The sequence below is a fragment of the Lynx rufus genome, unplaced genomic scaffold (assembly GCF_022079265.1).
Source record: "Lynx rufus isolate CCGP_SWC_20201006 ecotype Redwood Valley unplaced genomic scaffold, mLynRuf1.p SCAF_53, whole genome shotgun sequence".
NCBI classification, from domain to species: Eukaryota; Metazoa; Chordata; class Mammalia; order Carnivora; family Felidae; genus Lynx; species Lynx rufus.
In genome coordinates this window covers 948,966-975,950 of record NW_025814871.1, presented here as the reverse complement: position 1 = coordinate 975,950, position 26,985 = coordinate 948,966, and the positions used below count along the sequence as shown (strand labels likewise).

General features: G+C 57.4%; 1 protein-coding gene across 2 annotated transcripts; it reads right to left on the bottom strand.

Annotated features, from left to right (window-relative positions):
* Positions 1-26,945, bottom strand: SHC2 (SHC adaptor protein 2). 2 transcript variants are annotated; one of them, XM_047100862.1, is made up of 12 exons: positions 26,481-26,945; positions 13,250-13,320; positions 11,238-11,298; positions 10,950-11,069; positions 9,524-9,577; positions 9,333-9,384; positions 9,112-9,238; positions 7,762-7,915; positions 7,068-7,131; positions 4,366-4,509; positions 2,242-2,552; positions 1-129 (listed from the first exon to the last, which is right to left on the bottom strand). In XM_047100862.1, the coding sequence occupies exons 1-12, from the start codon at positions 26,943-26,945 to the stop codon at positions 1-3; spliced, it is 1,752 nt and encodes a 583-aa protein (XP_046956818.1). The 2 variants fall into 2 exon arrangements, with proteins under 2 accessions (XP_046956818.1, XP_046956819.1); XM_047100863.1 differs by lacking the exon at positions 4,366-4,509.
* Between the last annotated feature and the right edge of the window lie 40 nt (positions 26,946-26,985).

Sequence of the window (26,985 nt, the reverse complement as noted above, 5' to 3'; positions counted from 1 at the left end):
TCAGGGCTCGCGTTTGACCACGCCGCGCAGATGCAGCTCGCTTTCGGCCGCCACGATGGGTTGCCCATTCTGCAGGTGGTAGTCGATCAGGTGGCTGATGCTCTCAAAGAGCACATCCTTCGTCCGCACCTGTGGGGCCAGAGGCCTCAGCGTCAGCAGCACCGGGAGCTGGAGAGGCCTGCTGACTGGGAATCCGCAACCTCAGGAGCCCGCCCCGTGGGTCCGATGCACGCTCCAGTCTGAGAGCTGCCGCGTCAGAAGCTTCCAGGACTTCAACCACAGAATCAGACTCAAGATTCCAGAGTAAGGTATGCACACGGGCCCCAAAACCACCAGGGTTCTGTGGTCCCCAACAGACCCCTTTTTGGTGGTCCCCAAAAAGTCATGTCCGTGTCCCAAACCCTGGAAGCTGTGGACAGGAACTTATTTGGAGAAAGTGTCTTTGCAGATGTGTCTTTGATGCAGTTCAAAGACACAGCTGATGGTTAAAAACCACGCAGGATTCAAAGACGTCAAAACAGATGAACGTAGGGAAAGGGGGTGGGGGGGTAGAGGGAAGCAAACCACAAGAGACTCAATGATAGAGAACAAACGGAGGGCTGAGAGAGGGAGGTGAGTGGGCGTGGGCTAGACGGGTGATGGGCACTAAGGAGGGCATTTATTGTGATGAGCACTGGATGTTGCATGTGTTATGAATCACTGAATTACACTCCTGAAGCCAATTTTACTATACATGTGAACTAACTAGAATTTCAGTAAATACTTGATGTCAAAAAATAAAACTTGAGGGGCGCCTGGGTGGCGCAGTCGGTTAAGCGTCCGACTTCAGCCAGGTCACGATCTCGCGGTCCGGGAGTTCGAGCCCCGCGTCGGGCTCTGGGCTGATGGCTCAGAGCCTGGAGCCTGTTTCCGATTCTGTGTCTCCCTCTCTCTGCCCCTCCCCCGTTCATGCTCTGTCTCTCTCTGTCCCAAAAATAAATAAACGTTGAAAAAAAAAAATTAAAAAAAAAAATTAAAAAAAAATAAAACTTGAATTTGAAAAAGGAACTAAGCTTAGTCTCTTCAAAAAAAATGAGAGAGGGGTGGCTGGGGGCTCAGTTGGTTAAGCATCTGACTTTGGCTCAGGTCATGTTCTCGTGGTCCATGGGTTCGAGCCCCACATTGGAGTCTATGCTGACAGTTCGGAGCCTGGAACCTGCTTGGGATTCTCTGTCTCCCTCTCTCTGTGCTTCCCCCCCCCCCTCAATTGTTCTCTCTCCCCTGCTTCTCAAAAATAAATAAACTTTGGGGCGCCTGGGCGACCGGCTTCGGCTCAGCTCATGATCTCGCAGTTTGTGAGTTTGAGCCCCGGGTCGGGCTCTGTGCTGACAGCTCAGAGCCTGGAGCCTGCTTCAGATTCTGTGTCTCCCTCTCTCACTGCCCCTCCCTGGCTTGCAGTCTGTCTCTCTCTCAAAAATAAATAAACATTAAGAAATTGTTAATAAATAGATGAAAGGAAAGTGTGCATCATGAAGAAATTTACTAACTTGTAGACCCTAGAACTCCTTGCAAATTGACATGTTTATGAGGCTTGAAATACATTATTAAAAAAAAAAAACACTCAAAGACATCCTTCTTTGTAAGACACACAGTGATGACATGAGACAAAGATAATGTAAAAACGGGGTGGGGGGACAAAACAAGAGACCCATAAATATGGAGAACAAACTGAGAGTTACAGGAGGGGGTATGGGAGGGGGGATGAGCTAAATGGGTAAGGGGCACCAAGGAATCTACTCCTGAAATCATTGTCATACTAAATGCTAACTAACTTGGATGTAAATTTTAAAAAATAAAAAATAAAATAAATAAATATATCAAAAAAAAAAAAGACGCATAGTGATGACAGACTGTAGGGGCAAAAGCGCATCTTATAATTGATCAAATACAGCACTTTGTAACCCCTGAAAGGCCTCGAGGCTAGAAAAGGTTTTGTAACCCCTAAAACGCCGTATAGACTGGGAACTCCCTTGTAAACCCTAAAATTCTTCTTAAACGGGAAAATACTTTGTAATTCTAAGTTACGTGGTAAACGGAAACAGAATCTGCTTTGTAACCCTCAAACTACTTTGTTAAACCTAAAGGTGCTAAGGCCGTCCAACGGGCCATGCTCCCGGCCCCGGCCCCGGCCCCGGCCCCGCCCCCTGCGGCCCCGCCCCTCCGCTCTCAGGCCCCGCCTCCGGCCCCCGGGTGCCACCTTACCACGCCCTCAGGGTCCACAAGTAGCAGGTGCTTGGGCTGCCCCGCGTGCATGCCTGTGAGGACGTACTGCCCGGGATTGGTGACGCTGTCGCGCACCAGGAAGTCCCCGTCGGCTCGAAGCAGCTTCTCTGCGGCCCTTCGGCTCATCTGGCCATGGTACCAGGGCTCCTGCCGCAGCTGCTCCTCCGTGGGGGCGATGGGGGCCCGGCGGGTGGGGGGGCTGGGCCACTGGTCCTCCAAGGGAAGGGGCGCTACCGCCGCCCCCGCCCCCGCAGAGCACTCGTGCAGCTTCAGAGCGTCCTCGAAGGGTCCTGGAGGCGAAGATGAAGTGCAGGAGGCGGGGTTGGCAGCTGCCTCCTGCTGGAAAGCGGAGGGGGGTGGCCTGGGCTGGGAGGAAAAAGCTCCAGGTGGTTACCCCCCACCCAGGACCTGAGCAACACTGAGCACCTAGGGTGCCTCAGACCTTGCCCTAAGGCCACAGTACGTCACTGGCCGTGCGCTGAGTGGGTGTGTGTGTGCTCTGTGTGGTGCCAACCTGGTCACCAGTCACCTTCCTGCCCCTCTAATGGGTTCTATTAGTTATGCAGTATATTTTCACGGATTTGGTTAAATCTATGCAAATGAGGTCAGCGTTTCTTCCTCTCCAATGTTTATGCCTGTTTCACTAATTGCCTGGTGACATCGCCAGCCCCTCTAATACGACACTGCATCTCGGTGGCAGGCGGCAGGCATCCCTTTCTCTTACAGACGTTCACAGAAAAGCTTCCTATGATCTGCAGGGGTTTTCTGAGGCTTCCAGCAAGCACCAGTGTGACACTGGACAAGCCACTCGCCCTCTCTGAGCCTGTCTCCTCACTGTAAAGTTGGATGTGGAGCTGTGGAGCAGTATAGATCAGACACCCTGGAAGGCAGAATCCCAGCGCTGACCCCCGCACTCCCACATGCCTTCCACTTTCTCGCCCTTGGGAATCCCTCCTCCCTGACTCCTTCCACGGTCTGGGCGCAGCCAACCCAGCCTCCAGCCACCAGGACGTGTGACCGCACGAATCAGAGACGGACCCAGAATTTTCAATGGAAGCCTGGCCAGAGTTGCTGGGCCGCCTGATTCCCCCGGGGGACCACTGGCCTCAGAAGCCCCCACACTGGAGCAGCTCCTTTCCCGGGTGAGGACTGCTGTGGGGAGGCAGCGGGGGCCACGCCTTTAGTCTGGCAACTGCTGCACAGTGGGCACTATCAGCCCATGTCCTATTGCGATAAGAAATCCAGTTGGGGGGGCCTGGGTGACGGCACGGAACCTGCTTAGGATTCTCTGCCTCCCTCTCTCTCTGCCCCCCGCTCACATGCACACTCTCCAGTTGTCAGATGGTGGGGAAGGGGGCTTGGCAGACTTTGTGAAGGAAGAAATTTCCAGCCAGCTTCCTGGGGCACTCCCACTAGGGAGGCGTCCCGAGGAAGGGAGATGACCATGCCTGTGGATGACCACGACATCGGCGTGGTTGCAGATAATGACGCTGTTTGGATCGCAAACTTCCCCCGTTAGACTGACCACCCCCTCAGGCTGGGGCATCACAGAGGGAAGAAAGGAATCAAGTGTTCACTCCATCAATATGTGGTTCGGCCTCCCTCATTAGACTGGGGTCCCCTCAAGGTTCCCTCCCCCACCAGGCTGGGATTCCCAGTGGAAGGGGCTTGGGCCTACTGCCTTGAGCCACAGAGTCACCTGAGGAGGGAGCTAAAATCCCCTTGTCAGACTGGGAGACCCAGGGGTAAGGAGCTACCCCCGCCCCCAAGAGACTAAGGAGTATCATGGAGAAGAGGGGCCTGAGCCTCCCCCATCATACTAGCCACTCTTTCCAGGCATGAACTAGGCCCCTCCCCTCAGACTAGGGACCCCTATAGAGAGGAGGCTGGCTGACTCCCAACAGACCGAAGAGCCCCGGGGAGGGGGGTGGGGGAGGCCACCAGAGCCTCCCCTATCACACTAGGGAGTCCTGTAGGAAACACTTCCCACCCCACCCTCACCACTTCGCAAAGTCCCAACTGGAGAGGGCTGGGCCTCCCCCATCAGACTACAGGTTGCTAGGGGCATGGCCTCCCCCCTCAGGCTGGCCTGCCCCTACATACGCATGTCGAACAGGTCCTTCTTGGGGCTGTCCTCCGGCTGCAGTGGCTCTGGGGCATCCAGACCCTGCGTGTTGACGTACAGGTGGTCCTCATAGTCTCTGGGGCCCCGTGCATCAGCCTGCACGTAGCCATCCCCTGGTGGGCCTGGGGAGGGTAGGAGGAGTGGAGGGGGCAGCTGGGGGAGCCCCGCCCAAGCCCGCCTCCCTGCCGGATGGAAACTTCACACCCTCTTGCAAAGCCGTCTGGAGTGAAAACCCATAAATGTCCAACCAGGGGCTGTGGGGCACCAGAGGGCCACTCTCGGGGCGGGGCCACTGCCACTAGGCAGGACGGTGGCAGAAACCCCCATGTTTCTGTTAAATGTCCCCATGTAAAAATTACTAACAACGAACTGTCCCCCCTGTAATTACGCTATCCACATGACACATAGGTCATGTGTTTCTGTTTCTGTCCTATTGTAGGATTTCCTTTCTTTTCAAGCTGAATTGTAAGCGTGTGACGCATTTGCATGGTTCAAAAGCCACAACCACAGTAAAAATTGTCCTTGGAGGGATTTCTCACTTGGGTCCACTCGGTGCCCCATTCAGATTCTGCTGGATCCTGACCACTTTGCCTCTGCCCCATTCCCCTGCCCTCACCCCTCCCAGGGTGTTGGGTTTTTGCTGGTCTGACAGGTTCCCAGGTAAATGGCATCTGGGGGACCTTACTTCCCGTTTCTCTTATTTTGAGCAAGGCTGAGCTTTTCCCAGGTTCAAAGGGCATTTGTGCGTATTTTTCTCAGAACTGCCTCTTCATTTCCAGACGTCCCCACTTTTAATCCTTGGCAGAGAAATAATGATTTTGGCACACTGCGTGGCCAAATCCAGCCCAAGGGCCCTACTGTTTGCAATCCCCATGGTATGCCAACTACATCCTTAACCTCATGGGCATTGGGCTCCCAGGCCAGCTCCACCTGCCCTCTGTGGACAGGGGAAAGTTCGCCACCCTCTCTGTGCCTAACTCTCTTCCTCTGTAAAACAGGGAGAATAGGAGTCTCCTTCATAAGCGGGGTGAGGACCAAAACTGTAGAACAGCGTCTGGCAAACAGATATGATTCAATATGAGTGCTGACCATGTGCCAGGCCTGGATGGCTGATGGGGGCAGAGGGGTTTCAGTGCAGGCTTCCCAGTCTGCCTGGAGGAGGCAAGGATTCTCCCAGCCTTTCATGGCCAGGGCCAGGGAAGAGGGAAGAAACTCAGGTTGTAGAATCCGGACGGAGAGAATCCCCAGACACGGGAGCTGGGGCATCGATGTATTGGAAGGAGTTCTTGGCTAGAGAATTGGGAAAGGTGTAAAAAGAAGCCTTAACAGTGTGTGCAAAGGCTCAGGGCTGGGAAGTGCCTATGAACCCTGGAAGTCATGGGTGAGCAGCCCATGTCCCAGACAAACAGCACACAAGGGCCACGTTATAGCTTGGCACCTGGTTCTTTAACCACTGGGTGCTGGCAGTCGACGAGGGTTCTGATGCTTGGCAGCGAAGTGCCCAGATTATCTGGGAAGATCTAAAAAAAAAAAAAGCCCAGCACAGATGTTAGGCTGTGAGGGGACAGGCGACTACAGCAGGCTGGTGGGCGAACCGACGGGCACCCTCGCTTCAGAGAGCAGCTTAGCGGCCTCCAGTAACGTGACTAACAGGCTCTGATGTCAGCAGCCTCACGGCTCGGCACCCACAGGAGAAACACGGGGCTGCACACCGTGTGTGTGGGGGGGACCCTCGGTGCCCACCAGTAGGGGCTACGTAGGCAAGCCAGCTCCAGGAGGCTGACGCTGCAGAACCTCAAAGCGACCAAGACGCCCACAGCACGCCTGGAGAGTCACCATGTCTGCGGGTGCCTGTTCTTACCGAGCCCGAGAGGAGACACAGAGGAGCCGGGGGGCTGAGCGCCCCGACTGGGAGCGGAGGGCCAAGGGGGTGCCAGCCTTACGTCACTTCGCATTCTGTGTAGCAGGGCAAAGTGCTCGTGGGCCGAACACGCAGTCGATTCGTGAAAGCCAAAGCCTGAAGTGCCGGGCGGTGGGGACACGCGTGATTTCCATCACAAGAGAACAAGGAGCGGCCCTCAGGGGACCGGACCGTGTGGAGACCAGAACCAGCGGAATGACGAACATCCGTGGCCCTTCGTCACACCGCAGACGCCACAGCAAGCACCTGGAGTCTACCCAAGTGTCCGTGAGTCAAGTGCAGGCGAGATAAAAGAGACCCTCTGCGCGGGGGGGGTCGCGGGCAGTGCGAACAAGAACGGGCACGGGGCGCGTGCTGATGCGGAAGGAACTTCAGGTGGATTGCTACATGGGAAAAGCTAGGCGGGAGCGAAAGACATAGTACATGGATTGGAATGCGCTTGAACGTCCGTGGAAAATACTGGAAAGATAACGGAAACTGGTACTGACAGTGGTGGCCTGACTGGGGAGGTGGATAGGCAGACGGGGCCAGGGTGACACCATGACTTCTCACTGAAGGCCTTTCTGTGCTCTGGCATTTTGAACCACGCGAATGCTGTGTCCCTCCCAAAATGCAATGAACCTAGTCTGTACAGAAGAAAGACAAACCAACTAAGAGTGTGGGGGGCGCACAACATCTCGCGGGTGAAAGTGAAGTGGGGCAGAAGAGAGGAACTGGGGGGGGAGGGCGGGGGCCTCCCTGAGCCTCCAGGGCATCTGCTGTTACCTGAGGGGCCCAGGTCCCACGGCAGACTGCGGGTGTCCCTTCGAGCAGGCGATACGCCCTGAAAAAGAGAGTGAGGGGTCCTTCTGCCACATGCAAGCCCTTTCCCAGCCCAGCACCCCGCCCTCCCGGAGGGCTGGACCTTCCCAGCCCAACACCCCACCATCCAACACCCTGCCCTCCTGCACGGCTGGAGACCTGAGTCACATGCTAAGAGGGAAGCTCTGCACCCTGCCAACCCTGCCCCCAGGCCCTGGCTGCTGCATGCCGTTCCCTTCACCTGGATGCCCTTCCCTGCACTGCTCTCCCGGGCAACTCCTATTCACCCGTCAGGGCCCAGCCCAAACACTGCTTCCCTGTGGAAGTCCTCCGACCACAAAGTCAGTCTCCCTGTTGTACATTCTCATTACCTCCCCTGGAAACCTGTCTCGTCTCGTGGCCCTGATTAAACTGCCAATAGAATTCTCTAATCAGTTATCTGAGGGTGGGAGTCACATCTGGAGTAGGGCCAGACCCATCTGTGCAATTTGGGGCAGGAAGGAGGGAAAGGAGGGGCAGGGAAGCATGAGATACCCTCCCCTAGGGTCAAGGAGAAGGGGAGCAGAAGGAGAAGCCAGGGTCAGGCCCAAGGAGCCAGTGCCTAGAGATGACCTCCCACCATCCCTCCCCCATGAGGGCCACAGAGGCTGACCTGGCCGAGGGCGCCGACGGCACAGGGTTGAGTTAGGGCGAGCCTGGAGTCCACCAGCCCACCCAGGGGCGGCTCCTTCCCTGGGATGCTGTTGTAGTAATTGTGTTCCGTTTCCTCCTCGTCCCCCCAGGCCGACTCCTCGGGCCTGGTCAGCCTGGGGACAGACAGCAAGAAGGAGCACAGGCAGGGACCTCAGGTCTCAGGGGCAGAGAGAGAGGGAGCTCCTGCCAGGACGCCAAGGCTGCGTGGCTGGAGCTTTGCTCGGTGGGCCGGGCTGAGCCCCTTCCTGCTCTGGGCCAGTGCGCTTTCCTCCTCTGTAAGATGGGACCTCACACTCTTTCCAGTGCCTTCTAGAAACTACAGCTGGTCTCCACTCCCTTGCGCCCGCCTCTGCCCACCCCACCCCCACCAGGCAGCACACACAGGGTGCCGGTCTGGCAGGATGGGAGTGCCCTCAGCACCATCTGGCCCTGCAAGGGCCCCTGTAGAAATTGATCAGGCGACTGCGGTTCCTGACAGCCAGACGGGGGAGGCTGTTATCAGTGTTTATCAGGCACGAGGGTGCAGGCAGCAGAGGAGGGCCCCGCGAGCGGACACGATGGACACGTGAGCCCGTGTGGCGCAGGCATGCTGGTGAGGGGCTGAACGGAGGAGAAGCGCACGGCAGCACGTACTCCTGCAGACGCTCCCTATTCCTTAACGCGAGCACGTTTGTACGTCTAACACGTTCACCTGTCCGTCACTTAGTCTGGCAAGTTTCCACCCAGTGAGCTACTAAGTAGCTAAAAGCGGGGCTCAGCAAGTCTGGCCCCCGCCTGCACGCGCGCAGCCTAGGAGCCAAGAATGCTTCCTACTCTCTTAAACCACAAAACTTTTAAGCGATTAGGAGAACATCCAAAGAACGATATTTGGTGACACGTGAAGATTACATGAAATTCCGAATTTAGCGCCTTTAAATACACTTTTGCTGGCAGGCAGCCCTTTGATCCTTTCACGTATGGTCCCCAGCCGCTCTTGCTACAATGGCTGAGGCAGGTGTTCTGGCCCAGGAAGCTGAACACACCGACTGGCCCTTTTGCAGAAGCGCTGGCCACACCCGTCCAGGCTGGTGATGACCACAGCCGCTGACTGGCTCCCCTAATCCTCGCCTCAGCCCGGGCGCGGGCTGTTTTCACCCGGCTTTTACAGAGGAGGGTGTGGAGCCGCGTGCCCACTGGGAGCGGAGAGGGGAGGAGGGACAAAGCGAAGGCCCACACCCGGGGTGGAGATGGTGAGCGCAGGGACTGCGCGTCTGGCCTTGGTCAGGTGGCACGATGTCTCTGGGAAGACGTGGAGGACGTGGCCTGGTACCTTTCCGGGGGCAGGACCACCCTGGGGGGGCTGTGCAGGTACTGTTTGAAGCGCAGCTCGAAGGCTTGGCCCACGGTGCTGATGATGCTCTGGGCGAGGCCCTCACAGCACTCCAGGATGTGGCAGGCTGCAGAGGGTCACGGTCACGTAGCATCAGCGTAGCCTCGGCCCCCTGGCACAGCAGCCCACAGGGCCCCCGCCCGCCCCCACTGGGACCTCACCTCTCTGGTTGATGGGATCCTTGGCTACGTAGGCCACATAATCAGTCATGTCCTGGGGGAGAGAGAGGACAAGTGGGAGGGCTGGACCTGCCGGGGCCACCCCGGCCTGGTAAGGGGGCAGGGGTGGATGGGCATGGGGCCGTAGGGGACAGACAGGACCAGAAGTCTACCCCCCCAGTCCCTGGCCTTACCGTGTCACCTCCCGACGCAAAGGAGATAGACTGCATGTGGTGGTTGGCAATGACCTGGCGGGAGAGAGACACAGTCATGGGGGGCCACAGTCCTGGGGCCGGGGAAGGGGGCAGGCTCACCAGGCCAGGGCCACAGAGAAGCGACCAGGAAAGGGCTGGAGTCAGAATGGGTACCAGGGTGACCAGGAGAGCAGCTGGATGGGGAACGCCCACCACCCTCACACGTGCATACTTCTGACACCCAGACACAGACGCACGGACATGCCCGCAGACGTGCACAGACACACGGACAGCCCACAGATGTGCACAGATGCACAGAAATGCCCGCAGCTGTGCACAGACACACGGACACGCCCTCCTACACACAGATGCTCACACATGCAGTCACACACACTCAAGCCCATCTTTGCGCCCTCACGCCTGGTGCTCTGGCCCGCGCGTCCGCCCAGACACACACCGCGGACGGCGCACTAATCTGGCACAGCCAATGCAGCCATGGAGGCTTGGAGGAGACACAGGAGGGAAGAGCCGGAGGCTCTGTTCTGGCACCAGCGCCCGGGCATCGTCATCTGTGTGCTCATTTGCCTGCTCATTTGCATGCTCATTTGCATTTGCTTGCTCATTTGCATGCTTGTTTTTGGCGCACACTTGCAGGCCTGTTTCCGTGTTCATTCGCGTGCTCGTTTGCATCCATTTGCCACCTCCCATTGCTGTCCTCAGTGCTCATGTTCCTTCAGGGCCCAGGGAGCAGTGGCCGCCTCACCAGGTGCTCCACAGATGCCCTGCTTGGCCTCCCTCCGCGGTGCCCCCACATCACCGCTCTTCCCAGGCTCACAGTGCTGTCTGGACAAGTCCTAACTCCCCACCACGAACCTCACTGACCTCTCCAGCTCTGTCTCCCCACAGGGTGACCTATGCCTGGGACATCTCTCCTCACCTCCTCCCTTGGAGCCAGCATCACCACCTCCAGGAAGCCCTTCGTGACACCCCTGCTAGGTTACAGTGCCCTGTGCACACCTACAGCACCCCCTTGCCTGGCCTCACAATGCTTTTTAGAATTTGTAATTATTCCCTTATTTGTGCAATATTATTTTGCTGGATTGTTTCCACTAGAAGATTCCCGGCCAGGGCTCTCACCCTCAGCACTGCTGACAATGGGGGGGGGGGGATCCATCTCGGCGGGGGTGTCCTGGGCACTGTGGGGGTTCAGCAGCCTCCCTGCACCCCACCCCCGCACTCGTGCCAACTGTGAGTGCCATGAGGGCAGCTCGGCTCCTGGCTCAGGCGGGGCCTCGGCACATCTCCAGGTGAACATGTTCACACACAGCCCCACACCTGCCATCTCTCCAGCTTTGCCCACGGGACCCTGGACCTGCCCTGCACGGGGGGGCTGCTGGGGGCTGAGGACACGGGTGGCGGCACTCACCTGGCGCGTGGCAGGCACGGACAGGTTGAGGCCGTCGGTGGAGATGCTCACAGCGATGCTCATGCCAGCGAAGCGCAGGTTGGTCTTGCCCAGGATGGAGGCTAGCGCCTTGTTCGGGGCCTGGGGACAGGGCAGAGGGCAGTGCTGGGCCTGCAGAGTGGGGAGCCCAGGCACTGGGAAAGCTGGGGCAGCAGAGGGGCTCCAGCTGGGGCAAGGTCCAGGAAGGCCACGGCGCCCCCCCTCCCCCGCTCCAACCACACCCACCAGGACCACAAGCCCGTCACCCACCTTCTTCTTCCAGGAGCCCCGGATGCCAGGCACTGCCTCGTGGAGCCGGTTGATGGCTTCCCTGTGTGGGGGGTTGTAGGAGGAGGCTTAGTGAACTCGGAGGGGGGCTTGGGGAGGGGGTAGGAGCTCAGGGAGTGTGGGGGGCAGAAGCCATGGGCAGAGAAGGTACTTGGATCCTGAGCTGGGAAGGGGCTCACAGGAGGGAGGGAAGCGGGTACCTGGAGAGAGGAGGGAGGAACAGAGCCACGGACCGGGGGCTCTCAGCCCCCAACCCGTTTGTACCCGGCAGATACCCAGGCACATACCGACCTCAGCTCTTGCCCTCTGGGGCTTCCTTCTCAGTGATCAACACATCCCTGGGCCATGGCCCAACTCCAAACCACAGGGGTGAGATTCAGGGGAGCCAACGACATAGGGCGTCAGCCTGGACCCCAAGTGTCATGCGGCCACAGGCCAGCCAAGATCCCCAGCTGTGGCATGAGAGCGTGACCTCTGCTCTGGGCTCGCCAGACTAAGAGACAGACCTCTGTGAAACCGCTAGCCCCGGAGAGGACTGGGACTTCACGGGCCCTGAAGGTCAGAGGGACCGTGCTGGGCCCCAAGTGGCCGGGGCCCTCACACCCGGCAGGCGCGAAGGCGAAAAGGCGCGGCGGGAAAGGTCTTGCTGCTCAAACAGCGAGATGTGGAGACACCACACAGCCCGACACCCCACCTCCCGTCCCAGGAGACATGAAAACACACGTGCACACAAAACCTGTGCACGCGCGTTCACAGCAGCACGAGTCACAACAATCACCAAAAGGTCGAAGCCACCCAAGTGTCCATTGACAGGTTGACAAACAATGCGTCCACCGCGCAGGCAAAGGTCCACAGAGGAACGTATCCATCGCGCACGCGCACATCACTCAGGTGTGTCCACCGCGCATGCGCACATCCACAGAGAAACGCGACCACCGTGCACGCACGTGTCACTCAGGTACATCCACCGCCCACGCGCACGTCCACAGACGAACGTGTCCACCCCGCACGCGGACACCCCTCCACCGCGCACGCGCACATCACTCAGCCCGGAGCAGGCGCGAGAGGCACCCGCACCCGCCGCCCCGCGGGCAGACCCTGGACACACGACGCTCAGGGAAGGAACCAGACACGAGAGGCCACACGGGGTGTGAGTCCGCGTCTGGGAAACGTCCAGAACAGGCACACCTCTGTGAAGAAACCAAAACACATCGAGTTGTGGACTTTAAGTGCGTGAATTGTTTGATGTGTGAATTGCAACTCAGTAGAGTGTTTTTATGTCTACAGTGAATGGCCTGTTTTCACATGCAAAAAGACATCGATCCTGGGACGCCTGGGTGGCCGGGCTCAGGTCATGATCTCACAGGGGTCCATGCGTTCGAGCCCCACGTGGGGCTCTGTGCTGACAGCTGGCAGCCCTGCCCCTCCCCCGCCCACGCTCTGTCTCCGTCTCTCTAAATAAATAAATAAATAAATAAATAAATAAATAAATAAATAAATAAATAAAACATTAAAAAACAAAATGGACGTGGATCCCTAAGCCTCTTCATGACTCATTCCTGGCAGCTCAGAGCATCACGAGATCGATGTGCTTCGCACCAAAAAAAGCAGGGACAACGGAGGTGCCACCCAGAACCAGCTCCTAGCCCCTTCCAGGCCTGACCTGAGCCCTAGCTGGACACCAGCCGGCACCCGCGGGTCCAGCACGCCTGTGGAATTCGCACACGGTAAGGCGGCAGGTGTCATTTCTATTAGAATCCGGGGTCTGGGGAGCAGAGACAACTGGACGGCAGGACAGAGCTGGAACTCAGCTTATGCCCCGCCACAAGGCCATTCTCAGTCCCGCCACACTGTTCTCCAAGCTGTGAGGCAGGAGGGAATGTCGCTGTGCAGACTGTCTGAGCGGCTACTGCCACCTCTCCAAAGCCTCACATCAGCCCTCCCTCAGCTGCCCCGAGGCCCTGGCCCCACAGCAGCCGGTCTCAAAGGCTCACCTGGTCACCTGGGTGCGAGTGTTAAAATCCAGAGAGCGCATGGAGCGGAGGACTTCGATGCAGCCCAGGTACTAAGAGAAGAGAGAAGAAGCAATTAGCAGGCAGGCCCTAAGCACGAGCCCAGCAGAGCCTGGGTCAGGTGACAAGTGAATCCAAGCCCTCCCTGCAGCGAGCTCTTCACCCTCGTCTCCAGCCCCGTCCTCAGCAATGTCCAGCTTTGCTGCCTCAGGGCCTTTGCACCTGCCGCGCCCCTGCTGCTCCCTTTCCCCATCTTCGTGTGCACTGGTTCCTTCCCCGTCTCCAGGCTCAGTGTCACCTCCTCAGAGAGGACCCCCTTCCCTGATGCTAAGCAAGTTGACCCTCCAGGCTCAGTCTCACTTTGGCTTAACCATCAGCTGCTTGTTCTCCCTTCCTGTTCCATTAGCGTGTGAGCCCAGGAAGACCAGGATGGTGATGCTCCTGTCACTACTGTAGCCCCAGAACCCAGCACAGGGCCTGCAAGCAGACTGGGAGGAAACCATCTGGCCTGTGAAACCCAGCGCATTGACTGTCTGGCCCTTTACAGGGAAAGCTTGCCAACCCCTGCCTAGGCCACCACGTCCACGGAAAGGCAGTTCAGACCCGCCAAGAGGCAACGCAGAGGGACAGAGGAGGTAGAAACAGTCAGCAGAGCTCCCAGGCTGCTTCGACCACAGCCAAGGGAGGGGGAGCGGGGACCAGACTAGGGCCACAGCCTCTTTCCGGCTAGTGCCTGTGGCACAGCATCTTGAGGGCCACGTGGCAGCAGCACCTGTCCTGTGATTCCCTGTCTGTGCAACGTCCAGACAAGTGAATCCACAGACACAGAGAGGGTTGGCAGGTGCCAGCAGTTAGGGGAGGGGAGGGGACGATGGCTAATGAGGACAGGTTTCTTCTAGGGTGACGGAATGTCCTGGAACCGGATAATGGTGATGGTTGCACAACCTTGCGAATGTACTAAATACTATTAAACTTTGTACACTTTAACATGGTTAATGGTCGGGGTGCCTGGGTGGCTCAGACAGTTAAGCGTCCGACTTCAGCTCAGGCCATGATCTCGCGGTTTGTGAGTTCGAGCCCCATGACGGCCTCTGTGCTGAAGGCTCAGAGTCCGGAGCCTGCTTCAGATTCTGTGTCTTCCTCTCTCTCTGCCCCTCCCCCACTTGTACTCTCCCTCTCAGAAATAAACATTAAAAATTGTTTAAATAAAATAAAGGGGCGCCTGGGTGGCGCAGTCGGTTGAGCGTCCGACTTCAGCCAGGTCACGATCTCGCGGTCCGTGGGTTCGAGCCCCGCGTCGGGCTCTGGGCTGATGGCTCAGAGCCTGGAGCCTGTTTCCGATGCTGTGTCTCCCTCTCTCTCTGCCCCTCCCCCGTTCATGCTCTGTCTCTCTCTGTCCCAAAAATAAATAAACGTTGAAAAAAAAAATTTAAATAAAATAAAATGTTAATTTTGTCAATTTTACCTCAATGTTTTAAAAATCATAGATGCCCATACATTTTGACCTTGAAACTCCATTTTTAGGACTTTAGCCCCCAGATACATCAGCCCAGGGACTGCCCGTGTGTTCACAAGTCACTGTGCGGGGTGGCCCATGCTCTGCCCGCTCCACGGGGCTCCGAGCACAGGACTACAGGGAGACAGGTGGACGGGTGCTTGGTGCCCCGATGGATCCGCGCTTACCCACTCCCTTTGCCCTTGGGCCCCCCCCCGCCCCGGTGCTGGCACCAGGGGCTGGCTCCCTACACCTGGCCCTCTTCTTTGTCTCCTGCCTCAGTCTCCCCTCAGGGAGAGCTTTTGCACACGCACCCCCTTGCTGCTGGGACCTGTAGAACTGAACAAATCAGCAAGAAATTAGAGACACCCTAAAACAACACATTTGGGCTTGTGCGATCCAATACATGACTGCAGGCCAACTGGAATTCCCACTAAAAAATGAATATTTCTTAGTGTAAGTATGCCCCAAATAGTGCAGGGGACATACTTACGCCAAAAATTATTGGTATTCGTTGGAACTTTAAATTTAACTGGGGGCCCTGTATGCTTGCTAAATCCAAACAAATCGTTCTTGAAATGCAAGAGTATGCATTTGTAAAAAGAGACAAGAATTGTTCACTTACAAGAAATTATCTCCAAGGTATATTATTAAACAGCAAGAACAAGGTGCAGAATAGAGGTCATGGTGAGTCACGATTCCCTCGGACAAGGGGTCAAGGGGGAAGATGTGCACACATGCGAGTATACACAGTGCGAGTAGATGAGTAATTCTAGCAGATTCTAGCATGGTAAAGTGGTTGTTTCCAGGGGAGAAACCGCATGCTGTTGGCAGACTGAAACTATGCTCACAAGCCGTCCCTCACCCCATTCCCTCCTCGCCTCCCCGTCCCTACCCACCCCCATCCCTCCCTCTATCCCTCCCCCTATCCAGGCCCTTGTATGTCAGGAAAGATGACACATGTCACGAATGGCATGTCAGGAAAGGTGACGCAGCCAAGGCCTAAAAGGCCCTTGTGCCCTGGAGCTTGTCCCCTCACTAGTCCCAGGTCCCTGAGACCCTGCTAGGCCAGCCTGCTCTGTGAGAACAGACACGTCCCCATCCCTATCATCCCAGCTGACACTGGCCAACTGCCATGGGAATGCAGAGATCGGCTCAAGCTGACCCACAAAACCACAAAAAAATAACGTTTGTTGTCCCGCACTAGACTGTGGGATGATTTGCTACACAGCGACTGCTACCTGAGGTAGTGACCAGAAGACAAGGGGCAAGGCAAGCAAAGACCCAGGCAGAGGGAATGGCCACTACAAGGCCCACGCGTGAGAACAAGTTTGAAGAGGCTGCAGGCTCACTCCAGTGTAGCTAGAGCAGAGCACAAAGAGCTAAGAAGGATAGCAGGATCTAGGCAAGAAGGCTGCAGAGCCCTGGGGCTACGCTGAAGGTCTGGGTTTCATGCTGGGCAAGCTGGGGAGGCATGGGAGAGTTTTAAGTAGGGAAGTGAACAGATCTGTTTCACCTTCTCTTGGGTGGGTGGATGGATGGATGGATGGATGGGTGGGTGACGGATGGATGGTGGATGGATGCACGTAAGGGTGACGGATGGACAGATGGATGGATGAGTGAACAAATGGATAATGGATGGGTGGAAGGGAAGATGGCCGGCTGGCTGGCTGGCTGGCTGGCTGGATGATGGATGGATGGATGAACAGGTAGACCGATGGACAGATGGACAGATGGACAGATGGATGGGCACGGCCTATATGCCAGGCATGTGTTACACACAGGGGACCTCAAAGGGAATTTGCCATGGTCCCTGCTCCGAGGAGTAGATCTGCACACTGAGAGGACAGCTTTGGTGGGTTTCGGTGTTCTAGGCCCAGCTTCTGATTCCCATACCACCTAATTCCCTAGACTCACCTAATTCATGCCAGCCCTCCCTAGCTGTGAGGCTGAAGTCCTCCAGTGTGCCCCCGGGCCCTTCCTTAGATGAAGGGAAGGGGGAACTCACACAAGAGGGGATACAAAGGGGCCGCCCTGGGACAGATCCCTACAGGGCCAGGCGGGCGAGGCCAGCAGAGAGGTGAGCCCCCCCACACTGATGGATCACAACCCACTTATCACACAAGCATGCTGCACACATTACTTCTCTTAATGACAGCACTCACGTCCCCGTGCTGGAATGACCACTGTTAGGTGGAATGGCCACTCTCAGGAAACAGAGGCCCAATGAGGCTCAGTAAAAGTCATAAGCTGGTAGGTGCAGATGCGGGGTTTGAACCCGTGCCCTTAGGCTCTGGAGTCTCCCCACTGCACAACAGGAAGGAGTGGGGACTGGGCTAAACTGCATATTCCATAGCCAGAGGGCCCAGTGCTGCCAGACACCTGACTCTTCTTTAAAGAGACAAGAAATCCAAGACTTTGGAGCCAGAGCAGGCGCCAGGCTCTGAGCTGTGAGCACAGAGCCCGACGCGGGGCTCAAACTCACGGACCGCGAGATCGTGAGCTGAGCTGAAGTCGGACACTTAACCGACTGAACCCCCAGGTGCCCCTTCCCACTGCCTTCTCTTTAAAAGTAAAAATTCAGGGGTGCCTGGGGGGCTAAGCCTCTGACTTCGGCCCAGGTCATGATCTTACAGGTCGTGAGTTCGAGGTCAGGGTCAGGCCCGTGCTCACAGCTCAGAGCCTGGAGCCTGCTTCAGATTCTGTGTCTCCCTCTCTCTCTGCCCCTGCCCCACTCGTCCTGTGTCCCCTTCTCTCAAAAAATAAATACACATTAAAACAAACATAAAGACAAGGCCGTGGGAGAAGATCCGAGGTCAAATTCAGCCTTGGGTCTGCCAGCGAGTGTGACCTCTGTCCTAGAAGCACAAACTCACCGGACGTCAGCCGTGGTGTGTTGGAGGCTGGCCCCCTGAAGGTGGACACACGTGCTCACCCCTGGAGCCTGTGGATGGGATGGGCCCCAAATCCAAGACAAGTGTCCCAGTAAGACACAGGCAGAGGGAGGTGTGTGAGGCTGGAGGTGGAATGTGGAGAATTCGAGAGGCCAGCACCTCCAGAATCCGGGAGAGCCGGGACAGGTGCTTCCCTCCGGGCCTCAGAAGCAACCAGCCTGCCCGGCTGGGTCTCAGACCCCGAGCCCCGGGACCAGGAGAGAACACTCTTGTGTTTTAAGCTGCCTCGTTTGTGCTAATGTGTTGCAGCCGCCCCAGGACACTAACGCGGAAGGTCAGGACACCCCTCAATGGCCCTGCGTCCCACCTGCTCCTGTGCACGTGCAAAACCAGGGCAGCCCAGAGCCCACCCCAGGACGCCACAGGGAAGGGGTGATTTACCAGTGGGGGAACTGAGGCCCAGAAGGGGACGGGGCCAAGCTCCCACCACCCTCATCTACCTCCTCAAGTCGTGCCACACGGCACATACTATTGTTCACTTAACATTTCATTTTAAATAAATTCCAATTATAAACATAACCGGGTTTATTTTTCAAGGAAATGGCAGGAAATGACTCAAATTTTCATCAACGAACAAATCGACACGACGCGTCCCCCGAGCACGCGCACGTCCCTCGGCCGCGAGCAAGAGCGAGGCGCCCGCCCCCGCCACACCGCGGACGGACCCCGAACACACGACGCTCAGGGAGGGAACCCGACACGAGAGGCCACGCGGGGTGTGAGTCCGCGTGTGTGAAACGTCCAGAACAGGCTCATCCACGGACGGGAGGGGGGCTCGTGGGGGCCGGGGGAGGGGAAGGGGAGTGAGGGTGAATGCTAATGGGGACAGGGCTTCCTTTCAGGGTGAGGAATGTCCTGGGATTAGATCATGGTGAGGGTTTCACAACTGTATAAATGTACTAAAAATCTGAACTGTACAATTTAAGCGGGCACATTTTATGGTACTGAATTATATCTTTCTTTTTTTTTTTTTTTTTTTTTAGCTTATATGAGGAAGAGAGGAGACCGCCTTTTGCACCATCAGACTCGGGTTTGATGCGCAACAGTGTTTTCCTAACGGCCACTGAGGTAAACATCATTACCGGAACGGGAAGCATCCATCCAGGCAAGAGCTGTCGATTTCTGCTACGACAAATCAGTGGGAGCGTGTTGGGAACCAGGCTGTTTGCACAGCCTCTCAACCCCCCTCCCCAGAAAGGTTCTAGAACAGACAAAACCAAACTATGCTGGTGGGGGTGGGGAGGCTGCAGGCCCCTGGGGGGACGCGCGGGCACATCTGCTTTGGTGTTGCTGCACTACAGGTGCCCAAGCAGACACGATGAGCTTGACACGCCCTCACACGCTTTATGCTTGTCACCCTTAAGTTTTAAAGGTCGGATTAAAAAAAAATACACACACTACATCCCCGCAGACACTAATTACAAAGGAAATAAATTCACCAGTGTGACGGTGTGTCCGTGTCCTGGGGCCACCGTAACAAAGCACCACAATCCGGACAGCTTAGGACGACAGGAATTTATTTTCTCTCAGTTCTGGAGGCCAAACATCGAAACCCAAAGTGTGGGCAGGGCCACACTGCAGCCGAGGGCTCCAGGGGAGCTGACGCTTTGCGTCCTCCAGCTTCTGACGGGGGTGGCCGGATGTCCTCGGCTGCCAGGCACACTCCAGTCTCTGCCCCTGTCGTCACATGTGTGTCTGTGTCCAACTTCTCTCCTTTTAGGACACCAGTCGTGTAGATTTACGGCATCCTGTCATCTAAACTAGATTACGTCTGCAAAGACCCTATTTCCAAAGAAAGTCACATTCTAAGGCTCTGGCAGACACGAATTTGGGGGAACGCCATTCGTACCAGTACACCAAGCGATCCAAGTTTCCAGAACCGGTATCGGGACTGGCACCCGTCCCTGCCTCCTGCTTTGCTCAGTGGGGAAGACACAGGTCTGTGCTGCTCGCCCAGAACGCACAACCTGAGCCCAATCGTGAGCAAACACCAGTCAGACACAGACCCAGGGACGGCCTGCAAGACGACCAGTGTGAGCTCTTCAGAAAGCGGGGGCGCCCTGCTCCTAACACGGGAAGTCTCCCCTTGATGCCAACCGCCCTAGGTCCCCAGGGACCTCAGAATGGGCTGCAGGCTCTCGTGTATGTGGGAAACCCTGTGTGACCACCGTGCCTCCAATCTTAACTCGTCTCAATCATAACCCAAGCCATGGGAGGCAACTTCTGTTCACTTCCTGTGGTAGAAAACACGTAAGATTTGCCACCTTCACCATTTCTTTTTCTTTAAAGATTTTACTTTTAAGTAATCTCCGCACCCAATGTGGGGCTCGATCTCACAGCCCCAAGGTCAAGAGTCGCATGCTCCACCAAGCCAGCCCGGCGCCCCTCATCGTAACCGTCTCTAAGCGCACAGCTCAACGGCATCCAGCGCACTCACACTGTCGCGCAGCCGCCCCCGCCACCCGTCTCCAGAACTTTCCGTCTCCCCAGACTGAGACCCTGTCCCGTGAAGCACTGACTCCCAGCCCCCTGCCGCACCCCTGGCTCCCAGCGTCGACTCTCGGTCTCTCCTCTAGGGACCCCCTGTGCGTGGGGTCACGCGGGACGTGTCCTTCTGTGTCTGGCTCCTGTCACTGCACACAGTGACCTCCGGGTCCGTCCACGTGGTGGCAGGTGGCAGGACGTCCTCCCTTCCTGGGGCTGGGTCATCCTCCGGGGTGTGGACGGACCACGTCGTGTTCATCCTTCATCCACCGATGGACACTTGGGGTGTGTCCACTTTTTTTTGGTCTTTGGCTGTTGGGGAGTGTGCTGCTGCGAACACGGGGGTGCAAATCCCCGTTTGAGTCCCTGGTTTGAATTGTTTGAGGTGCACTCCCAGAAGCGGGATTGCCGGGTCGCGTGGGGATTCCATGTTTCACTTTTCAGTATGGTTTTAATACCCACGGAATTAACAAAACCATCACACGTATTGACACGTTATTTATGCTGTGTAGCTCAGACTTTACCAAGAGGCGCCCCCTACTTTGGAACGCCAAGTTGCATACAGCACCTCCAACGGTGTCTGTGGCTGCCACGTGCACGGTGGGTCTCAAAAGGCACTGGACCCTGTTGCCATCACGGTGCTCCTCCTACAGGACGAAGCGTACGTGTTTCATCCTGGAACACCCCCCAGGTTACCATCAAGCGTTGTCCTTGAGCTTCTCTTTTCACTGTTGCTTTATTACATCACACGAATTTTAAGGGGAAATGAATGTGCGGGTACGTGTTATATGTATCTCAAGTTCATTTCAGGGTGGAGGGTTTCAAAATACCAGGCATTAGTAAGTCGTGGTTAATCCAACAGGATTGCAAGCAATTGTCTTAAACTGGTTGTTCCCAAACATTAATGGGTGTTGGAATCACCTGGAAACGTCGATTGCTGGGCCCACTCGCAGAGTTTCCAGCTCAGGGTGGAGCCCAAGAAGTTCCCAGATGTCTGGGCACCTCACACTGCTCATAATTGGTTTAAGCCACTTAGGTAATCCCATTTCCCTTACTGTGAATGGATTTTGCCATTTGGGGGAAATGAGGGAGGGGGTGGGGAAGAATGGTGGAGAGTTTCTGAAAAAGAGAACTAGGGAAGAAATGGTCTTTTCTTCCAGTACATGTGACTGCATCCACATGTGATGCCTGGTGCTGTGGCTACCGTTTTGTGACCACGAGGGCGGCTAAGCCAGCATGCTGAAGATGGCAGTGCAAACAGATGGAAAGACCTAGGTCTTTAGGGATGTTGTCGAGCCACTGAGCTAGTCCACCCTGGAGACACTCTGCCCCTTTCCTTCAAGGAATAAGCTACATTTGCGGCTAAAGGACAGCTCTACTCAGTCAGCCTCCCATGGTTCCTTGCGTATTGCCGGGATATGAGAACCACACTTCAGGAAAGACTGGGCGACACGGAGTCCTAGTCACTTCACTGACATGTGTCTGGGCTCGAGCTCCCTTCCGCTCCCAGAGTCAGTCTGCCTGGGCAGGGTCACTGTCTTTCTGTGCCCCACAGCCCCTCGGGCAGAGTTGGGCACACGCTGTAAAAACCTTCATTCAGGAAGAGCTCCTGAAAGGACACGAGCGAGGGCACCTCGAAAAGCAGAAAGGTCTCATCGGGGAAATTCTAGTGAATGGAGAGGTCGGCAGTGTCAAAATTGTAGGAGTGGGAGGAAAACAAGGTTAGCAGTCCCCGCAGCTTGGTGCAAATTGTGGCTTGTCCACATCACAGGTTCACTTCTGCTCAGATACCTACCTCTTCAGACAAGGTCCAAAGACCAAAGGAAACTAGACGAGCCACCCAGCACAGTAAGCACGTGCCTCGTGGGACCAGTTGAATTTAAAGTTAAGTAAAATTAAAATTTAGTTTGTGAGTCACACCGGCCACATTTCAATGGCTCAGGGTCACGTGGAGCTACCATACTGGACGGCACAGATCTAGAACATTCCATTATCTCAGAAAGTTCTTTGGGCAGCGATGACCTCGGTTTAGGGAAAGTCACAGGACACAAGTCTGGCCAAAGAGACATGAGGGGAAGCTGGCTAGGGATTTCTGGGAATGGTCCCCTTATTCAAAAAAGGCCCCGCGGGAAGAGGGTCTTTTCTGCACGCTGACGGGACAGGTGGAGCCACAGCCACTACTTTGCAGCCAGGAAAGGAACTAATCCGAGAGGGAAGTCACGTCAAGGGTGGTGTATTCGCCTCCTGGGGAGGCCGTATCAGGGCACCACAGACTGGGCGGCCTGAAACAACAGAAGCACGTGCCCTCAGAGTCTGGAGACCAGAGGCCTGACATCCAAGTGGTGCAGAGTGCTTCTCTCCGGGGGCTCCGGGGAGGGTCCTTGCCGCTGTCCAGCCCCTGGTGTAGCCAGGTCACTCCAATCTCCGCCTCCCTCGTGTGGCCTCCTCCTCCGGCCCTCACGCGGCTCGCAAGGACACCGGTCACCGATTCAGGGCCCACCCTCCTCCAGCATGGCCTCATCCTCGGGTCATACATCTGCAAAGACCCTACTTCCAAACAAGACCGTGTTCTGAGGTTCCAGGTTGACCTGAACACGGGGACACCATTCACCCCAACGCAAGAGAAGAGCCTGAATCCATGATGAGGTCACCAAGCCGCTGAGGTAAGCGCAGCGCCGTCCACCCGGGGTCTCTTCTCACATACGACAATCGACATCTTTTACCTCCAAGCCCTGAGTCAGGGTGTGGGGACACAGCTGAAGGCATCGCAGCTGCCAGGACCCTCACCAGGACGGCGCTCCTGGCAGGTTCCTGGACGTCGCCGTGCCTCGGCTTCCTGATGCATAAAATGGGTGGGAACCCTCAGAGTTGTGAGGGTAATCCCCCCTATCTACACACGGCACTGAACACGGTGCACCTGGAACTCAGATGCCACGTTCCCATCTCTGCTCTCCGGGGCTGGGCCTTCTCATCTCAAACAGGGATCCTTCTAGGCTTTTGTGACGGTTCTGTGACGTCAGGGAGGTGAGCCGACTGAAATACTAGCTTCTTCTTGTCGCTACAATAAAAGACTACAAATTTAACATAAACTTATCCCCTTATAGTTCTGGAGTCAGGAGTCGGACCCGGGCCTCCTGGCTAACACCCGGGCGTGGGCAGGGCCGGTTCCCCCGGGGCCCCAGGGAGCCCCGTGTCCCCCTTCTCCGTCTGCCAGAGGCGCCGCATCCTGGGCCCGCGGCCCCTCCTCATCCTCACGGCCAGCAGCGCGGGGTCCGCCCGGCTCTCTGCCTCCCTCTCGTGAGGACGCCGGGCCCCCAGGGCACCCAGGGTCGCCCCCGCCTCAGGGGCCCGGACAAGGTCCCCTCTGCTGTGTGAGGGGACACATCTGTAGGTCCCAGGACGGGATGTCTCTGGGGTTGTCAATCTGCCAACTGCCCTAGTATCTGACAGACGGGTGAGTTCAGGCTCTGTGGGAGGGACCTTAGTTCCAGGTCTGGTACTGGATTTTCACTCCGCATCTGTGGACACGCTCTGCCGCGCTGCGCCTCAGTTTCCCAACTTACAAAATGGGAACCATACATCCTCTTCTGCAGTCCCAGGGTCCTAGTGTGAAAGAGTCCTGCTCAGACCAGCCAATCCCGGTGTGACCTGAGGGATGCCTGCCCCCTGCCTTAACCTCATGCCGCTCTGTAAACCAAAAGGCGCTACTTGGCTCTGTGATGTAGGCGGGCGGAGAGAGGCTCCCAGGCAAACACGGCGGGGGGCCGAGGCTGTTTCGGACCCCACGGGGCCCTCCGACCGGCCGGGGTCAGGGCCCTTCATCTGTCAGTCGGAGACCCCTCTGGGCTGCATCTCCAACACACACCCTGTCCCCACCTCTCTTCACCTTCTCTTCACGTTGCCCGGGTCCAGGTCTTCTCCCCTCACCCCCTCCTGGGTCTCTCTGCTGCCCTTCCAGCCCCCACTCCCACCCCGTTTCCATAGCGCCACCAGAAAGACCCTTTCAAACCCCCAACTCCACCCTGCGACCCCTGCTTAAAACCATCTACAGCCAAACTTGCCAGCAAATCTCTTATCTCTCCTTCTCTAAGCTCCATGTAGGTCTCCTGCTGTTACCCAAACACGCCAAACTCATTCCCTGCCACTGGGCCTTTGCACTTGCTTCGCCCCTGCCTGGAACTCTCTTTCCCAAGTCATTTCGTGTCTGGGGCCTCACAGCTTCAGGTCTCAGTTTAAATGTCATCTGCCGAGAGATGCCTTCTCCTTAATGCCCCTGCTGAGGTGACCACCCAGTCTCTCACTCTGGTAGTTTCATTCCTGCATCGTACTTTAGCACCTGCCTGCACCTTCCATTTATGTGTTCTCTTGGTTAGTTACTGTCAGTGTCTCCCTCTAGAATCTAAGCCCTGTAAGGGCAGGCACCAGATCTTCCCCATTTCCGACCAGATTGTCAGTGCCTGGCAGGGTGGGCATGCATTAAATACCTGCTGCATTGACAAAAATGTCATGATCATTGGAAGAACCCAACACCCCGCACCCCACAACGCAAGCATCTGAACTCTGAACACCCTACACGCCTGCCCTCACAGCCAGTGGGCAGACACAGCTCCCCTGTCAAGTCCGCAGCACTACCCACGAGGCACTCTTGGTACAAAGTCACTTCTGAATCCAGTCAAGCCTGGGGACCCACTGCCAGGACTCAGGAAGGGAAAGGGCAAAGAACCCAGTTAAAAGACGCCGTGAGAAAAGAGACAGATCCAGAATGTGGGGCGGTCCACAGCCTCAACAACTCCACGTTGGGCCTGAGGCTCTACACATCTAACAGGCCCCCCTGGGATGTGATGTCGCACACCTGGACCCCACGTGGAGGGAGCGTCTGGGACATCCAGAACGTCCATCCTATCAGGGGCACAGTCCTCTGCTGGGGCCGGCCCTATCAAAGTACCACAAACCGGGCCGCTTACAACAACAGAAACATACATGCTCCCAGTTCTGGAGGCCCAGAAGTCTGAAAACAAGGTGGAGGCAGGGCCGCACTCCGTCTGCAGGCTCCAGGGGAGGGTCCTTCCTGCCTCCTCCAGCTCCCGGTGGTGGCGAGCCGCAACCCTTGGTGCCCCCAGGACCGTGGCTGCGTCACCCCAGCCTCTGCCTCCGTCCTCCGTGGCTTCTCCCTGTGCGTCTGTGTCCTTATGCCCTCTTCTCATAAACACACCAACCGTTACATTAGGGCCACCCTCCAGGATGACCTCATCTTAACGTGATTGCTTCTACAAAGACCCTATTCCTAAATAAGGCTGCATTCGCGGGTCCCCACGGACATGAATTCAGCGGGAGACACTACTCAGCCCAGTCCTGGGAGAGGTGCTGGACACGGTTGTAAGGGGAATGGACAGATAACCAAATGCAATCGCATTAACTTCCACGCTCCTGGTCCCCAAAGGCCAACTGACGGGGTGTGAATGACTACCAGTTTGATGACACTTCGGGATCTCTGGTAATTTCCCAGACGTAACAACGAGCTGTGCGTGTGCAGGAGGACGGCTATCTAGGGAGACGCGTGCGGGACATCTCACAGCAAGCGTCACACTCGGCCGCTTACTTCCTTCTGCTTCGTGGAAAACTACACGCCAGGATAGGTATTTTGAGTGGAGAGGCGAAAATGTTGACCGTCGTAGGTGCAGGTACACAGGGGCTGTTCCGTGCGTTTGCAAGGTTCCCAGTAAAGCACCGGGATAAAAGAGGGCCCCTCTCTTTACACCGCAGCGCGAGTCCCCTAGTCCCACTGCGGTCTGGCTGGGCGCGGCCGGGTCCGGATACCCCTTCCCCGGGCCCCCCACCTGGGCCAAGGTCTCTGCAGGTTCCGATTCCGCCGTCCGAGAAAGAGCTTTGAACGGGCTCCGGCGGTAGGACGCGACCACCCGCGACCGCGCTCCGCAGACCCCCCCCCCCTCCCGGCGCCAAAGGGAGCGCGTTCACCCTACGCAAGCGGGCGCCAACGGAGCGGGAGCGCGTTCACCCTGCGCATGCGTGTCCCCCCACCCACCTGCCTCCCTCGCCCCGCCCCTCCCCACGTGACGCCGTGGGAACACCGAGCCCGGAGCCTCCCGGTTGGGGGCGGCCGGCGCAGAGCCGGCTGGAGGTGGGGGTCCGGGGTGGCAGGGAGAGGAGGGACGAGGGGGCAGAGGGGTCCGAGGGTCCAAGAGTGGGAAGTGGGGGAGGGGCGCCCCCAGCTGGGGTCCGGGGGAGGTGTGGTCCGCGGGATCCCGGCCGGCGCACTCACCCGCACGATGTAGGAGACCCCGGGCCCCAGGACCCTGGCGTCTGGGTGCAGCCAGCCGTGCGCCGGCTTGTGGATGAAGCTCCCTTTGCGGATCCACTCGTCGGCGCTGGCGTCCGCGAGCCCGGCCGCCCCCCGCGCGCCCCGCGGGCCCCTGCCCCCGGCGGCCCGGCAGCGGCTGAGCGCCGGCAGCGGACAGGGCGCGGCGCAGCGCGGCTCGCAGGCGCCCAGGACCGCGGCCGCCAGCGCAGGGACGCTGGCCGGGCCGGCCGGCTCGGGCTGGGAGTCGGCGGCCCCCGCGCCCCCGGCCGCCCGAGCTGCCGCGGGGCCCCGGCCCAGGAAGCCCGCGGGGGCAGCGAACTTCCACTGCGGCATGCGCGGCAGCAGCGCGCAGAAGGTGGTGGGCGCCTCGGGCTCCGGGGGCGCGGGGGGCGCGGGGGGCGTGCGCCCGCCCGGACCCTGCGTCATGGCCGCGGTCGCCCGACCGAGCCCGACCGGGCGCTGCGCC

What these genes read in the sequence shown, in the direction of transcription:
- SHC2 (XM_047100862.1), bottom strand. Translation starts at nt 26,945, where the DNA reads ATGACGCAGGGTCCGGGCGGGCGCACGCCCCCCGCGCCCCCCGCGCCC. An exon ending in TTGCGTCGGGAGGTGACACG is followed by an intron (nt 9,385 to 9,523) that starts GTAAGGCCAGGG and finishes TCTCTCCCCCAG; the next exon opens with GACATGACTGATTATGTGGC. An exon ending in GGATCCCATCAACCAGAGAG is followed by an intron (nt 9,239 to 9,332) that starts GTGAGGTCCCAG and finishes GACCCTCTGCAG; the next exon opens with CCTGCCACATCCTGGAGTGC.